The sequence below is a fragment of the Bubalus kerabau genome, chromosome 18 (genome assembly GCF_029407905.1).
Source record: "Bubalus kerabau isolate K-KA32 ecotype Philippines breed swamp buffalo chromosome 18, PCC_UOA_SB_1v2, whole genome shotgun sequence".
NCBI lineage: Eukaryota > Metazoa > Chordata > Mammalia > Artiodactyla > Bovidae > Bubalus > Bubalus kerabau.
The window spans coordinates 21,401,310-21,417,834 of NC_073641.1; the positions used below are offsets into that span (position 1 = coordinate 21,401,310).

The 16,525-nt window shown below is 40.1% G+C and overlaps 1 protein-coding gene across 1 annotated transcript in view; it reads left to right on the top strand.

Moving 5' to 3' along the window:
- The first annotated feature begins 784 nt into the window (after positions 1–784).
- The window catches only part of PDE4D (phosphodiesterase 4D), an 849,844-nt gene continuing 834,103 nt past the window's right edge, over positions 785–16,525 (top strand). The window contains exon 1 of the mRNA XM_055555248.1: positions 785–1,390. Coding sequence (XP_055411223.1) covers positions 1,125–1,390 — 266 coding nt within the window. The 5' untranslated portion in view covers positions 785–1,124. The remainder of the gene's footprint in view (positions 1,391–16,525) is intronic.

Below are 16,525 nucleotides of genomic sequence, written 5' to 3' on the forward strand. Positions count from 1 at the left end.
ACTAAGTAGGCAAGAAATAATTTCTTCTATTTTAAACCTACTTTGAGTGAGTTTGTAGAAGCTATTCTGATCACACATAAAAATCTTATATTAAAAACAACTGAGGAAATAACTATGGAAAGCCAGAAAGCTAGATTTATTTCTTTTATAGTTGAATAAAATGTCTATACCATAAGCAATGATTGAAACTTTAAAAATCATTTTTAAATCCCCATATGAAAGCAGTCTGTTCCTCTGGAGTGTCATCAGTTTAAATGCAAAGATATAACAAATACCATTTGGGGCTGTAACTGTGTTGTTCCACGCTTTGAAAGGGCTTTCATTAGGCTAAACGACACAACCTGTGATGTGTTCCATATGTAGTATTTTGAAATCTTTTGTTTGGCTTCTAACTAGACAGAAAGAGGAAAAGAAAGAGTCCATTTTCTCCTCTTGGGATTTGTCTTACAAGGACCATCAGATGGAGCTGAGCAAACAGGGAACTATTTCTCCTTGTCTAACTCCTGTTTGTTTATTCCCCCCTTATAAAAACCGAGGGACTAGCAATTTCTTTTATGAACGGGGACCTCAGGGAGATAAATAGACCTTGCGGGAGAGGAAGGTCAAGTTCAAAGTTTTTCTTTCCTCTGGATTCAGGAATAAGCAAATGAAAAGACTGGCCAAACAACGGGCAGCAGGCATCTGATGGTTAAGCCCTAACCGCTCCCCCCCCACCCCCCGCCCCGGACGTTTTATGTACATAAGCAGAAGTCGCTGGAGCAGCTGCGGCGCATTAGTTCCAATAGTTTAGCAGGCTGTTTCGTAGCGCTGACAGAAGCCTCGCTCGCTGTGGCTTCCCTCCATGTTCCTCTGCCCCGCGAGCTCGGCGGTGAGCCTTGGCAGGGGATCGGCAGAGGAGGGGTGACGTTCGCGAGGCTTCCGCCGTGGAGTGCACTCGCCTCCCCTGCTCCCAGCCCCGTCTCCGCCGAGAGACTGAGGCAGGCGGCCGAATGAACTAGCAGCGGTTGGTTCCGACCTGCTTCCCCGGACCTCTCCCCGGGAGCCGAGTGAGGCAGTCACTGGAAGGAGGCCAGGCAACCACGTTGCCCTGGATCACTGCCAAGTGTACAAAGTTGACCGCGAAAATGGCTCAGCAGACGACAAGCCCGGACACTTTAACAGTCCCTGAAGTGGATAATCCGCATTGTCCAAACCCCTGGCTGAACGAGGATCTTGTGAAATCCTTGCGGGAAAACCTGTTGCAGCACGAGAAGTCCAAGACCTCAAGGAAATCGGTGTCTCCCAAGCTCTCACCCGTGATTTCTCCGAGAAATTCCCCCAGGCTCCTGCGCAGGATGCTTCTCAGTAGCAACATCCCCAAACAGCGGCGGTTCACCGTGGCACATACGTGGTAAGGTTTGCACGGATGAGCAGACATGGTGGCCAGGTGCCTCTGGGTGATTTTTGCGCCTCCTGCCTTTCACTTTAGGGGAAGGAAGGAGAGTGGAGGACCGTCTTCACTCCTCACCCATGATTTATCGGAAATAATCTACCTTAGTATAAATCCCACAGATGTCCAAGTCAGGGCAGAAATCCTTGAGATTGGTAATAATCCTTTGACATGGGTGGTGCTCCAAGTTCAATTCCTATTGCAAGTTCCTACAAGAAAACTGGATTCCAGATGTCAAATAAGAATGCAGGTTTTTTTTTCCAATACTGACATGGTGGCGTTTCTTTGATTCCTAAGCTAGTAGCCCTGCCAGATCCTGCAACAGCCTATGGGGGGAAAAGACCAGAAAGGAGAGAAGAAAATCGTAGTTTGTTCTCTTTCCTGCATGACCCCCCGATTCAACAGAGATGTGTATGGAGCGTGTGGGTGGGTGGGTGTGTGTCCCAGTAAAACCCCTCCTAGCTGCTGACTTTAATATATTTGTAATCTCAACGTGCCTTTTCAGTGGGTTTAGGAATGCCAGTGCAAAAAGTTTCAGGCTGGTACTTGGCAATATTGCTCTGTTCTTCGCATATGAATTCTTTGACTGTTTTGTCAGTATTTTTATTTGCTATATGCATGTTTTTATCTGCTGTAATAGGTTACTTTGTTTTATGCGTATGGTGCCAGCTAGGTGTCTAGACAATTCTTGGTATTTTCATGCTGTCATAAAACAAATATTAAAATAAATCATTGCGTGAGCTTATTATGGTGTTTCTGCCTGAGAAGAGGCAATTCTAGGCTATGATCAGAGAAAGAGGGATCTGTGATACACAGTTGGTTAATTTTAGGCAGTAGTAAGTTCTATACACTACTCCATGTTTTGGCAAAATGAATATTAATTATGATGAAGGAAACAGGCATAACAAAAAGTAGTGACTGACTGAATAGAAAAAAAATAGAAACTGATTTTTATACAGCTTTTTCACAGAACATGAAAAAGTATACTAGAAATGGATAAAACAGAACAAACCACCACCCCCCCCAAAATAAATCCAGAATCAAGACTTCTAGGAAAGAAGCAACAATAAAAGGAAAGAATCAAAATCTAAACTTAAGCAACATGACCCTACCCAGGCATGCATTCATGTCAGAGATGAAAACAGCCAACAAAGGAAATAAAAGGCATTCCCCACCCAAAGAAATGTCTGACCTTAGAATTGTCATTTTAAATAGCTAGATCTTTGATCTGGGAAGTGTTATTATTGTCCCCAAGATTTTAACTAAGTGATATTTCTAAGTTTAGTTAGATATAAGGCTCCTAAAAGAGGTAAGACGAACATTGAATTTTTCAGTCTTAAAAAAATGATGAAGAAGGATGACTTCTCTCTCAGGGAGATATTTGTGAAAAAAATTTGTCAGAAATAAGCAGTGAATGAAAGGCGTAGGTGAACTCTGGGAGATGCTCTGAGGGAGAGGGATGGCTTGAGATGAAATATCAAGTGCCTGAACAGGAGAGCTGGCTGGAGTTCAGAAAGGGTCAGAGCCAGAATCTGGGCATGTGCTGTCCCTTTTGGTTGAGATGCCTTTTAAATTATAGTTCCTAAAGTGTACCTGTTGCTGAATGGGTAAGCCTCCACGCAGACACTTCATTTTTGTTGGAGTGAAGCAACCTCAAGTTCAACTGAAGGTTATCGGAACTATTTGGACATGTTGAGATGTAAGGAAGGCAGGAAATCTCATGAAAACAGGCTTTCTTTTGAAATTTCTGGCACTTCCTTTTCTGATGCTGTTTGGAGAAGCTCCAAGAGCACAATTTCTGCCAATCCTTCGTTGTGGTGTCTCCACCAGATGAAGGAGATGTCGAAAGAGCAATGGAAATGAGAAAGAAAAATCGTGATATCAGTTCTCAGTAACTTGAGGGCAGACAGTATCCCTCATGGAAAAAGCATCCGGCCCGGCAGTTGGAAAGAGTACTTCACATTTTCCTTATTGGTTCAACAAGACCCAAGATGTTCATAATACCCATGGGCGTCTTTTGACAAATATCATTCCATCTGTGCTTTCACTATTGGACTAAGCATGACCCAGAATTTTTAAAATATATTCCGAATTGTGCTGATTATACACACACACACACACACACACACACACACACACACACACACAAATACATATTGATATCTAAACTGCTGCCACTACCACCACCATGCTCAAATCCTCTCCTCCTCTTCAATTAGATAGTCATTTAATTACACACCTGCCTCAGAATGTTGTTTCCTATGCCTGATACGCCCTTCCATTCAATATGCATATGTTTACTACCTACTGAATCCGAAGTGTTCATCTTGTACCTGCTGATTACAAAGTTGAACAGGAGCTATTCCTTGATTTCAAATTACTTACACTACAGTATATATATATAAAAAATCACATTGGAAAGCATCTGGTTAAGATAATCACTTTGCTCTACAACATACTCTCCAAATCTTAGTGGACTGACACAGTAAATATTTATTTCTTGCTTCTGCTTCTTGTGGGGGGCTAGCCTGACCTGGGTAGCTCAGGGACCCCGGCTCCTATTATCTTATGGTTCCGCTGTTAGTAACACATGGTTTCCAAGTTTGCCGGGCTCAATTGAATCAGAGGAGAAGATCACAGAAGATGGCATTGGTGAGTTTTTATAAGGCAGGCCTAGAATTGCACCCATTACTTATCCCAGGATTCCCCAGAAAGAAGTCAGTTCTGCGGCCACATCTAACAGCAAAGGAGGCTGGGAAACCTATCTCAGTCCTGTTACCAAAAAAAAAAAAAGCGCAAGTCGCTCAGTCGTGTCCCGACTCTTTGGGACCCCGTGGACTATACAGTCCATAGAATTCTCCAGGCCAGAATACTGGAGTGGGTAGCTTTTCTCTTCTCCAGGAGATCTTCCCAACCCAGGGATCAAACCCAGGTCTCCTGCACTGCAGGCTGATTCTTTACCAGCTGAGCCACAAGGTAAAACAGATGTGGGTAATGGCCGGCCCGTGTCAGTCACAATGTGCTAATGGCTATTAGTTCTCCCTCTATACCATAGTTGAGTTTGTAGAGTAACATCTGTGATGAACATTTCTGCAGACCTGCTGGATGAGGATCATATAGAGCAATTCTGTTTTTTGACAAGTCTATTGACTGGGAAGTCCTTGCTTATATACAACTGAAATCTCCTTCCCTGCCATTCTTGCTTCCTGGATCTGCTTTGGAAACTCCACAGCTTCAGTCTCTCGCATCTTCCATAATTTAGACCTTAAGGCAAGAAGCTTGGAGTAACCCATCAGAGAGCCAAGACCTTACTCTATTCATCTTGATAAGCCCATTAATCAACATAGTCAGTGTTATCATGCTTTTTTAAAATTCTTCTCTTTTCTTAACTAAACACCCTAAGTTATTTCATGTTTATTACTCCTTGGAAGAAAAATTATGACCAACGTAGATAGCATATTTAAAAGCAGAGACATTACTGTGCCAACAAAGGTCCGTCTAGTCAAGGCTATGGTTTTTCCAGTGGTCCTGTATGGATGTGAGAGTTGGACTGTGAAGAAGGCTGAGCACCGAAGAATTGATGCTTTTGACTGTGGTGTTGGAGAAGACTCTTGAGAGTCCCTTGGACTGCAAGGAGATCCAACCAGTCCATTCTGAAGGAGATCAGCCCTGGGATTTCTTTGGAGGGAATGATGCTAAAGCTGAAACTCCAGTACTTTGGCCACCTCATGCAGAGCTGACTCATTGGAAAAGACTCTGATGCTGGGAGGGATTGGGGGCAGGAAGAGAAGGGGATGACAGAGGATGAGATGGCTGGTTGGCATCACTGACTCCATGGACGTCGGTTTGGGTGAACTCCGGGAGCTGGTGATGGACAGGGAGGCCTGGCGTGCTGCGATTCATGGGGTCGCAAAGAGTCGGACACGACTGAGCGACTGAACGGATGCTGTATTTATCAGGTTGATCTTGGTTGTTCTTAACCAGGCTTCATTTGGATTTTCATAACCTATTTAAAAAGTAGTTTACTGAAAAAAACACAATGCTCCATGTGCCATGTGACCCTTGGACAGGGAGTATCTGAGAAGTCAAATTACTTACATTAAAATTTGACTTCCCATTTACTAGTTGTGTGATTTTGAACAAGTTACTTAATATAGGCTTATTTCACTTGTACCCAGTTTCCTAGGATTCATAATAGTATTCACTTGGTGTTGTGGTTTTATTAAGTATATTAATGTGTAAATTAAAGTATTTTGCATGGGGACAGACACTTAATGAGGGTCATTATAAGCTAATATTTCCTTTATTATGTGTCCATTAATCCAGTCTTGCTCAGGCTGAATCTTAAAGCAGGATGTGACTTAGTTACCAAAGGACTTCCTTGGTAGCTCAGCTGGTAAAGAATCTTGCAATGCAGGAGACCCCAGTTCAATTCTTGGGTCAGGAAGATTCCCCTGGAGAAGGGATAGGCTACCCACTCCAGTATTCTTGGGCTTCCCTAGTGGCTCAGCTGGTAAAGAATCCGCCCACAGTGTGACTTGGGTTCCATCCCTGAATTGGGAAGATCCCCTGGAGAAGGGAAAGGCTGCCCATTCTAGTATTCTGGCCTGGAGAATTCCATGGACTGTATAGTCCTTGGGGTCACAAAGAGTTGGACATGACTGAGCAAATTTCACTTTCACTTTAGTGACTAAATAACAACCACCTCATTTTAAAATGGTTAACCTGTCAGTTTTTCATGGATGGGACAAAGCTTTAAGTAACAATTACATCCCTAGCTAATGTTCATTGAGGCTGGTGCTCCATTTGATGCCGTGTGTCAGGTTAGGACCCTCTTGTGTTCATACTTCTCACCGCTTTTTTTTTTTTTCCATTTTTACTTAATATCTAGTACCTTGTGGTCTAGTCATTATAGATGAGACTCTGTTTTCATCAGTGTAGGGAATTCCCTCTTATGTCAGCATAAACATCACTGAAATTTCTGGAGAAGAAAACTTTCAGTATAAGTTTATTTCAGGAAAATCTTTTATTTTTCATGTTTTTTCCTCACTTTACCCTGGGTTCTATGCACCAAATGAAGCAAAGTGTTCCAGAGTGTGTAGTAGGCAATAGGATTTCTTTGGGCAAGATACTGTCCAGGTAATACGTGTCTTGTCTTTAAAATATCTGGGGTGTGTGTGTGTGTGTGTGTTTAATTACAACGTATCCAAAGGTAGAAAAAGCACTTAGCAACATCCTTAAACAACAAAACAATTCCTTTAGGTGGATTTTTGAAAGGCCTTTTTTAGGAGGCTTTTAGAAAATCTTAAAAGATTTTTAGGGAGCTACATAAGTTTTTTTTTTTTTTTTTTTTTTTTTGCCATAACTTTTGCTCATTATAAACTTTACTGGGCATTGGCTTTGGATATAAAATTGCTCATGCCTTAAAAAAAAAATTGCTCATGCTTAAAAGTGAAAATTTGCTTTCTTGAGTCATGATTTCTTCAGCAACTATAGTTGCTTTTAATGGTTGGTTGTTGTTTCAGAGAGAAATGCCCTATAGATTTTATTCAAGTTACAGAATGGGCCAGAAACCCTTTATCACCTACAAAGAAGAAATCCAGCCATTTAGAGAGTTTATAGGTGCAACACAAACACAACCCCATTCACAAACACACCCACACACACCCAAGTAGTTTTTCAAAGCTGTTATTTAGAGATTCTATTTGAGAACTCTCTCCTTTGTTCCAACTCTGTCGTTTGCCCATCTTAACTTTAAGGTTATCTTTTCTCCATCACTTATAGTGGTGATATCCAGAGAAGGGCGTTGCTGGTGCTGCCCTTGGAGCTGGGAACTCAGAGGTGGGCTCTGGGTAGTGTGATACAAGGAGGTGGGGAGGAAGTTTCCTGGGGGAGAGTTTCTGAGCTGCACAACAGGAAGTAATGCCAGCAGGGTAGGTGGGGCCAGTTGGCTGAACTGTGTCCCTGGTGTAACTGGCCCTGTGCCTTCCCTGGAAATCCTGGGGCACTGCAAGTTAAAAGTGACTATAACTTTTGAAAATCTGATTAACCTTTCCTAAAATCAGAAAACCTCAGGAAGACATTCATCTTAAAGAACTTGTTAATCGCTTTGTAATATTTAAGAAATTCCTGGAGGATGAAATGGCAACTCACTCCAGTATCCTTGGCTGGGAAATCCCATAGACAGAGGAGCCTGTGGGGATATAGTCCTTGGGGTTGCAAAGAGTCCGATAGGACTGAGCAACTGAGCATTTAAAAATAAAAATGTGACAAATAGTAACTAAAGACAGTGAAGAAAACAATGAAGTAACATTGCAATTTATTATGCATATGTACTTCCTGTGACCTTTGACATTTATGTTAAAGAAATAGAAAAGATATTAAGTGTATCTGTGCCAAAGTCATTCTATTAGTGGTGAAATTACTTCCAAGCAAAACAGTCTTTCTAATAAACTTGGTAGAAATGCTAATGAGAAAAAAATTAAAAAAAAATTTGTCTCAAAGTTCATTAAAATAATTTTTAAGTTATTCTTTATATAAATATCTTTATAAATAAAAAGCTCTTGTGAGATTACTGAATTAATTGAGCTTTGGAGCTTCAGTACATTTTTTTGTTCCTTAAACAGAAAACTACCAAAATTGTTGTTCAAGTAGCAGTTTCAGGAAGAAGCTTTACTATCACCAGTGTGGCAAAGTTATGTCATTTTTTAAATGGTTTTGCTGCTGGGGGAAAAAAAAAAACCAAAGCAAAACATGTTTTAAACCATGAAGAGTTTAACATAGTAGAAGTCATGTAGTTCCAATTCTGTGGCCACTCGATATTAGACCTTAATTACCAGCCTTTTTAAATTGTAGACTCTATTCATAAGTCATATGGATACAGAGCCATTTGATATTTACAAGTAAAAATTGACTAATTAAATTTACCAAGTGATAACAAACTAAGTACATTTAAGATAAGTAATTAAAAACCAGTTCCAACTTGCTGTTGTAAGTTAGTGAGGTGTATACCTCATGGGTAAAAACAGGGGATAGAGTGGTTTAATAATTATGTGACTCATAAAAAGGCTTCAGGGCCTTCAGGATGAATGGTATTCAGTCTAGAACACCATCTGGAAGCCATGATTTGGGGTAAGAAATGTGGAAATCTGTGGATAGTAATAAAAAATTGAAGTTAAAATTTTATTGCATCTTCAATGATGTACCATCTTAACACACCAATCTCTTCTACCATATATACAAAGCAGAAGAAAATAATTTCATATTCAATTTTAAGGACATAAAGGCTAACTATTTCAAATGAAGTACTTATTCTCAAAATATAGAACAGTCTTATGGACTCTGTGGGAGAGGGAGAGGGTGGGAAGATTTGGGAGAATGGCATTGAAACATGTAAAATATCATGTATGAAATGAGTTGCCAGTCCAGGTTCGATGCACGATACTGGATGCTTGGGGCTGGTGCACTGGGACGACCCAGAGGGATGGAATGGGGAGGGAGGAGGGAGGAGGGTTCAGGATGGGGAACACAGGTATACCTGTGACGGATTCATATTGATATTTGGCAAAACTAATACACTTATGTAAAGTTTAAAAATAAAATAAAAAAAAATGAGATCTTAAAAAAAAAAAGATCTTGAGTTGATATCAGAAGGAATTGTTTGATTTCACTTTGGAATTAAAACTTAGGTTCATAAAAACACACCTTTATATAACCTGAGACTTATTCTAACAATATCCTGGTGGCTCAGATGGTATAGGATCTGCCTGCAATATGGGGAGACCTGGATTCCATCCCTGAGTAGGGAAGATCCCCTGGAGAAGGGAACAGCTACCCACACCAGTATTCTGGCCTGTAGAATTCCATGGACAGAGGAACCTGGCAGGCTACAGTCCATGGGGTCTCAAAGAGTTGGACATGACTGAGCAACTTTCACACGTATATAATAACGGTTTAGCTCCTGCTGTGTGTCAGATGCTTTATGTACATTAATCATTCAAAAGAAACGAGCTTGAATTTAAGTATTATTAGTTGTATTCTACATATGCAGATGCTGAGTCCCAAGGAAACTGGTACACAATCAAGATCATTCAGCTAGACAGCCTTGAAATGAACTGACTTAAACCTTGAACTAAGGTGTGCCTAACTCTCCATCCTGTGTTCTTTCAGCATTACCTTCCTTTGGGTTAAGAATCATGTTCTCATTTATTTCTCTACCCTGCTTATATATGGAACCTGTAACAATGGATATTCAATGACTTTACGAAATGGTGGTTAGTTAACAGAAGGGGAGGAACAGAGCCTTTTCTTAATGTGGAATCTCAGTTTACTTGTTTAACACCCGTAGCTCATATGAATGTAGCCATCTTTTTTTTTTTTCCATAAAAATATATGTGTGTGTAGGTGAAATATATGTCCTTGAAGAAGGAAGGTTTTAAGGTCAGCAGAAAACATTCTGATATAGAGTAGTTTTAGAAAAAGACTGACATCAAGACAAAACCAATTAGAATATAATTTCATTTTCAGTGATTCAGAGAAAAAGGCATGAAAGACTTGAAGTCTAAAGAAAAAGATCAAGTCAGAAATCTATTACAGTTAGGTTCCAGTAGAGCCAGCTGGAAATGATGGTCTGCAGGCTCAAGTCACTAGGCAACAGAGCAGCCAACTGCCTAGTAACCAGAGCTGGCAGGCTGACTGTGACTGACCGGGTGGCTAGACAGGGGGACCACAGCCCGTTTGACCTCAAAACACTCTCCTTCTAGTCATCTGCCAGCCTTCCTGCCCAATCCCCCTATTTTGGAAAAGCCTCTTGGACTTAACAGGAGATCTGCTTTCATAATGGAAATATCTCTGGGACCAAAAGTAAATGCTGTCTGTCTGTCTGTTTTCTTTAAAAGGGCATTTCTGAGATTGTTTTCTTTGGGTCAGTACATCATAAATAAAATGTAAAGTTTAATGAGAGGAAAGAAAGTGAAAGTGAACACATTGGGATTAATGGCTCAACTTTGGGTTTTCATGAGCAAATGTGTACAGGGCCAAATGGCCTGACTTCATTTGGTGAGATCTATCTTGAGCTGAGAGCACAGTGTTGCCATTTATTTAACACTTTCTGTCTTATGCTGTCTTCTTTTTCACGTGTGTCTTTTGACTGTGTAGTTGGAACATAAGTTCCTGAAAAGTAGGAACCCTCACATGAATCAATCTTTGTATCCACTGTGAGGGGCTGTGCCGCCTGTATAATATGCATTTAGTAAATATTTGTTCTTTAATTGCTGTTCTCTCAGTTGCTGCTGTTCTTACGCCAAACACCTGGGGAGATCTGTAGCATTCCAGTCTAGAAGTCTTGGTTATGTTGTGCTTGATTGCCATAGTGGAAAGAAGTTTCAAACTGAATGATTAACCATATTTTGGACTTTGTTGCCACAACTCTGTGTGTATGAGTGTGTGTTCTGGATTTACACAAACCTGGACTAATATGATCTGACTTTAGTATATCTGAATAAATTGGTAGATGATACTGTCCCTAATTTTCAATTTCAGTAACTTTTAGTTTATACTTTGAAATAATTTATGCCTGTTGTATTCTGAAAAATATGTAAGTATATTTATAATGCATGGTAAATTACTGAATAACTTGCTTGTTAAACTCTTATGACTAGTTCTTATGTCTTAGAAGTCATAGTAGTTCAGTTATATACAAGACCTAGGCTTATAAAAGAAATGACAAGATGTTGAGGAGAAATTTGAAACAAGCAAAAAAAAAAAAAAAAAAAAAACCCAGAACACTCTGCATAGTTGTTTTTCGTTTGGTTTTGTTTTTTTAGTATGAAGTTTGGAGAAATTTGAACTGGTGGAAACAAAGCATCACTTCTCCAAAGTAGATCTTCAGAATAAGTAAAATTGAATAATAGAAAAAAAATTTTTTTGAAGAGATTTAGCATAGATAGGTTATTTTAATGTAACTATTTGGCCTAAAGTTCATGTCCATTTTTACCTTGCAGTTCTTTCAAACCAACTGATTTCCTTTCCATTATTCTTATGAGATAGCACTCTGATTAAATTAAATATAATTAAATGAAGTGACTGTATATTTTAATTAGTAGGGTACATAGGGCTTTTTTTCATTTTCTTATATAGCTGATTTCACATTTATATAGATAAATGGTGAGTGTGTATTGTTGAGCTTTTTAAAGAATGCAACTTTCTGACTAATAAGGTTATTTGGATTATCATTTCTGCTTGTTTACCTTCTTTGGGTTTATAGTATTTGTTTTACTTCGCAGGGTGATTTTTTTTTTTTATGGCTTACTATTGAGTGGGTGCCAAATAGAACAGTGTGTGATTTATTGGTAGTAATAACTAAAACATATATGAATTGGAGGCTGATGACGCACAAGGCCAAATGCGAAGGCTCGCCTCTGAATAGGACCAGGTTTCTTTAATAAAGCCCTCTTACAATAACAATAGCAGGGTCATTAATGGTGTGCTTATTCCTGTATCACTTGCCCAGTTTAAGGTACGCCTGTGGATCATTTGTACCATGTTGTATTTAATTTTTTTAGTGGATTTATATTTTTATTTAAAGGCCTATCTGTTTAAGCATGAAGCCTTGTATCTTTATTATTATAAATTGGAAACCAGTGTCACTTATCATAAATAGAAGATAATTGGGCAAAAATGCAATTGAAAAAAAAAAAGCAGGTTAAATGGATTCAAGTCTAGCTAGAGGCTGTGACCTGCAGTGGTTCTGAGCCTGAGGTCTGCTCTCAGCCTAAAATGGCAGCTAGTGAGTAATGCAGAGTTGTGAAAGGCCGATGGAGTCCTTCTCCTTAAGGTAATAAGCATGACTGAAAGGGATTTGGAAAGAAAATAGCCTCATCATTATATTCAACATTTAAATTCGATCAATGACATCCCCTATGCTTCAAGCTGTCTTGGTGCATCAGATGCTCTAATGTTTCAACTGAGTGATCCTGAATCACTGATATTTCCACTGCTGGAAGAAGGGCATCTATTTTTGAAGAAGGACATTTGTTCTTTGGGTCTGAATCCCTTAGTTGGTGGTAAACACACTGAACTTGGATTAGGTAATTCCAGTTCTTAAGCAGAAAGTCAGGTATTGGTACCCTGTTTTTACCACCCTATAATTATTAGTTATTTGGCTAACTGTCCCCTGAGGGCAAAATTGTCCCTAGTTGAGAAGCACTGATCTAGAACCACTGATCACTTTACTCACTAGTGTATCCCTAGCACCATCTTGTTGTGATACAGAAAGAGGGCCCAAAATGTACTGTCTCCTCTGACTCCGCTACTCACTTACTGTGTGATCCCAGGGGTATTATTTCAACTCCACAGATCACAATTAAGTGCATCCATAAAATGTAACTATTGCTAATTCATTCCTTACTTCTTAGAATTATTTAAAAATTCAAATGATATACTTAATGAAAAGACTTTTTGAAAAGAATAAAGTGCTATTCAAATGTCACGTAAAAAGAGTCGTGGAAGAACACTGAGGGTGATCTGAACCTACTAAAATCCGGGAGCTTAATTCGTCTCCTACTGTGTGTATGTAAATTGCTGTGTGGGATGCTATTGGGGTGTTGTCTTTGCTCTCTAGGATTGTGATCAGATGGAGATAGAATATGATTACTCAAAATAACCATAAAGCATTAGTAGTTGCCATAACTAAGTGCAAAGAGTGGTGGAGTTTATAGGAAAGAAGAAAGTGTTTCCTGTGGTGGGAATCTTGAGGTGGAGTATGACATAGGGTAGTCACAAAGAAGGCCCATACTGAGTTTTTACTTAGATTATATTATTTAAATATTTATTTGGCTGTGGCAGGTCTTCGTTGCAGCTGCAAGATGTGTCTTTAGTTGTGGCATGCAAACTTAGTTGTGGCATGCGGGATCTAGTTCCTTAACCAGGGATCAAACCCATACCCCCTGTATCTGGAGCTCAGAGTCTTAGCCACTGGACCGCCATGGAAGTCTTTTAGATTATGTTATTTGATATTCATGGCAACTTAGGTTTAGGTTTAATTATCACATTTTACAAGGAGAAAAGTGGGGCCTAGAAAAGAATTGGATATGAACATAAAGCCTAGAGGAGCTGAGTAAGGAGAGAACTGGAGTGAAGTATGGAAGGACAGAAAGTGGCAGGAAGGAAGTTCTTTTCACCAAAGGAGCAACATCAACCAATATGGGGATTATATGGGGTTTGAGTGAGATTGGGTACACCTTCTCTGCAGAAGGTGACCATAAATATAAGTTGGAATCAAGTTTCAGAGGTCAGCTAACATTCTCTCTCTCTCTCTCAGACACCCACACCCACACTCACACATGTATGCACACCAGGGATTTATATGCTTAAGTGAAACATGATCACTTTTATCTTTCTCAATAGCTTTACTCCAAATAAAAGAAAGTGACATTTTGAGTTATTACCCTGCCCCAAGCTTGCTAAACCACAAGTGTGTGCACTGAACACTTAAGGATTGGAACGTGAGATTTAGTTCAATTAGACCAATCTGGACCATCTTTCAGCTACCTAATGCCTTCTACTCCTTCTAAGATAATCCTCCAGAAATAGAATACACGATTGTATTTACATTCAAATGAGATGTGTTAATTCCACCCGTGGCACTCATGTTCTGATGCCCAGACCGGAGACACTATTTATGTGAGGACTCTATCTGCCTTTTCATTAAATTGCATAAGAATATAATGCTTAAAGCATGCCCAGCAAGTCTGATGGACTATATGCAGAAAACCATTTGTCTACTAAGGTACTTTTTCTATTTCAAGACTGGCTCACCAGGATAAGAGTCAGGTGCTAAATATCTTGTTATCTTCCATCTATTCAAACAATAATTTCTGAGTGTCTACTTTGTATCTTGTAACTCTTCTGAAGATATAACACTGAGTAAAAAAGACAAAGTCCTGTCCCCCCACCCCCACATGGAACATGTATTCTAATGGGGAAGAAGGCAATATATAAATAAATATTCCGGTAGCCCAGAGAATAGTAAGTACAATAAGGAAGAATAAAGCTGGGTAAGAGGTGCATGTGTGCGCATTAAATCACTTCAGTCATATCCAATTCTTTCCGACTCTATGGACTGCAACTCACTGGGCTCCTCTATCCATGGGGATTCTCCAGACAAGAATACTGGACTCGGTTGCTGTTCCGAGGGATTCTCCTCCAGGGTTTCTTCCCAACCCAGGGATCAAACCTGCATCTCTTATGTCTCCTGCATTGGCAGGCAGGTTCTTTACCACTAGCTCCACCTGGAAAGTCAAGGGGATAGAGTTTTTAAATACCTTTTTGGGGAGGACTCTCGATATGGTGACATTTGAATAGAGGTCTGAAGAAGGTGAGTAATTACATTGAAGAAGAACATTTCAGGCAGAAGAAATAACAAGTGCAAAGGTCTGAGGGATGATGTGATTGGTGTATTTGAGGAAGGGGGACATTATAGAAGATGAAATCCAAGACGTAGAAGGGAGTCACATCGTGTCGTATTTTGAGGCTGTGATAGGATTTTTCTTGGTATTGACTCTAGTGTTTTGAAGGGAGAAGTGTTAGCAATGCGAGTGCCTGCCTCAGGGAGGGGCACAGGCTGTCTTAAGTTTTGGAAATATCATTCCTGCTCCTGTGTAGAAAATAGAGATGTGGGGCAGAAGAAGAAACAGAGAGACCAATTTGGATACTGTTGCAGTAATCCAGGTGAGATATAACACGTATAATATAGGTAGATATAATGGTGGTTCAGAGCAGAGTAGTAAAAGGAAAGATAGTTAAGAAATGGTCACAGTTCTCTCTGCAAGAAGCAGAGGAGAGCAAGAAAGATACCTGCTTCTCCTTTAGCTAAGGTAGTACAAAAAGATGGAGGGGGAGTAGCCACCACATCAGAGGGCTGAAATAATGGGCAGCCGTTAGACCCGGGTTTGATCCCTGGGTTGGGAAGATTCCCTGGAGAAGGAAATGGCAACCCACTCCAGTATTCTTGCCTGGAGAATTGCACAGACAGAGAGCCTGGTGGGCTACAGTCCATGGAGTCACAAAGAGTTGGACACGACTTCGCGACTAACACACACACACACACACACACACATTAGTGTCAGAGCAAGAATATGGAAACTCACAATGGAAAATTTTGAGGGGGCGTAGGGGAGTGGGGGACTTAGACTCCGGGGGATTCACAGAGTCAGTGGTGGGTGAGAGTCTGGTGATGAACAATCCCCTGGCAGTCTTGGACTTTTTGTGATGATGAATGTGTGTCAAAGACAAGAATCTCATTTGAGGCCATGTAGTTAGACAAGTAACAAGTCTTAGGCTGGAATGGCCAGCCTCTGGGGTCTATTTGTTGAAATTCATTCCAGGCACTTTCATTCAGCTGCAGTGCATTTATAGGAACGGAGGAGACAGGCAGTGAGAACCAGCTAGCCAGGTCTGTCAACATTTCTGTCTGGTAAAGCCGTGTTCTTCCCACCCCTTTACCATACATTCATGCTCCAGGGGTGAGAGATGTGATGGAAGATACAGAAAGGCAATTGGGAAATTGGTAGTTTCCAGATGTATGCCCCTAGGGCAGATTTTCTATTGTGAAATTACCATTCTCCCTGCCACACCCCCCCCCCCAACCCCAAGCCCGGCTGCATTGGATACAAAATCTTGTTCTTAAGCAAGATACTGAAGAATTGAAAAAAATTTCTGAAAAAATATATGTAGTACTTACCACAATGGTTCATGCATATTGATAGTTATTACAGTGGTACTGCTTGTATTAAATAAATAGGTTTTATGTGTAGGCCTAGGTTATTTTTTAAAGAGAGCAAGACCATGCGGCATTTTAAGATTTATTCAGGGATGTTTTCATAATCATCCTTGTAAACAAAACAAATATGAAAATAGATAGAGCTTAGCTTTCTCTTTGGAGTTTGAATTGTTGCTTTGTATTGCCTGCCCGCAAATGGATACCAGGTGAACCTGGCTGTTACTAGGAAATACGATCTGTGTCAGGAGGTTGACCTGCAAAGCAACATGTGCAAAGTTTTGTTTTTTTTTTTTTTTTTTTTTTGGCCCTAAGAAAAA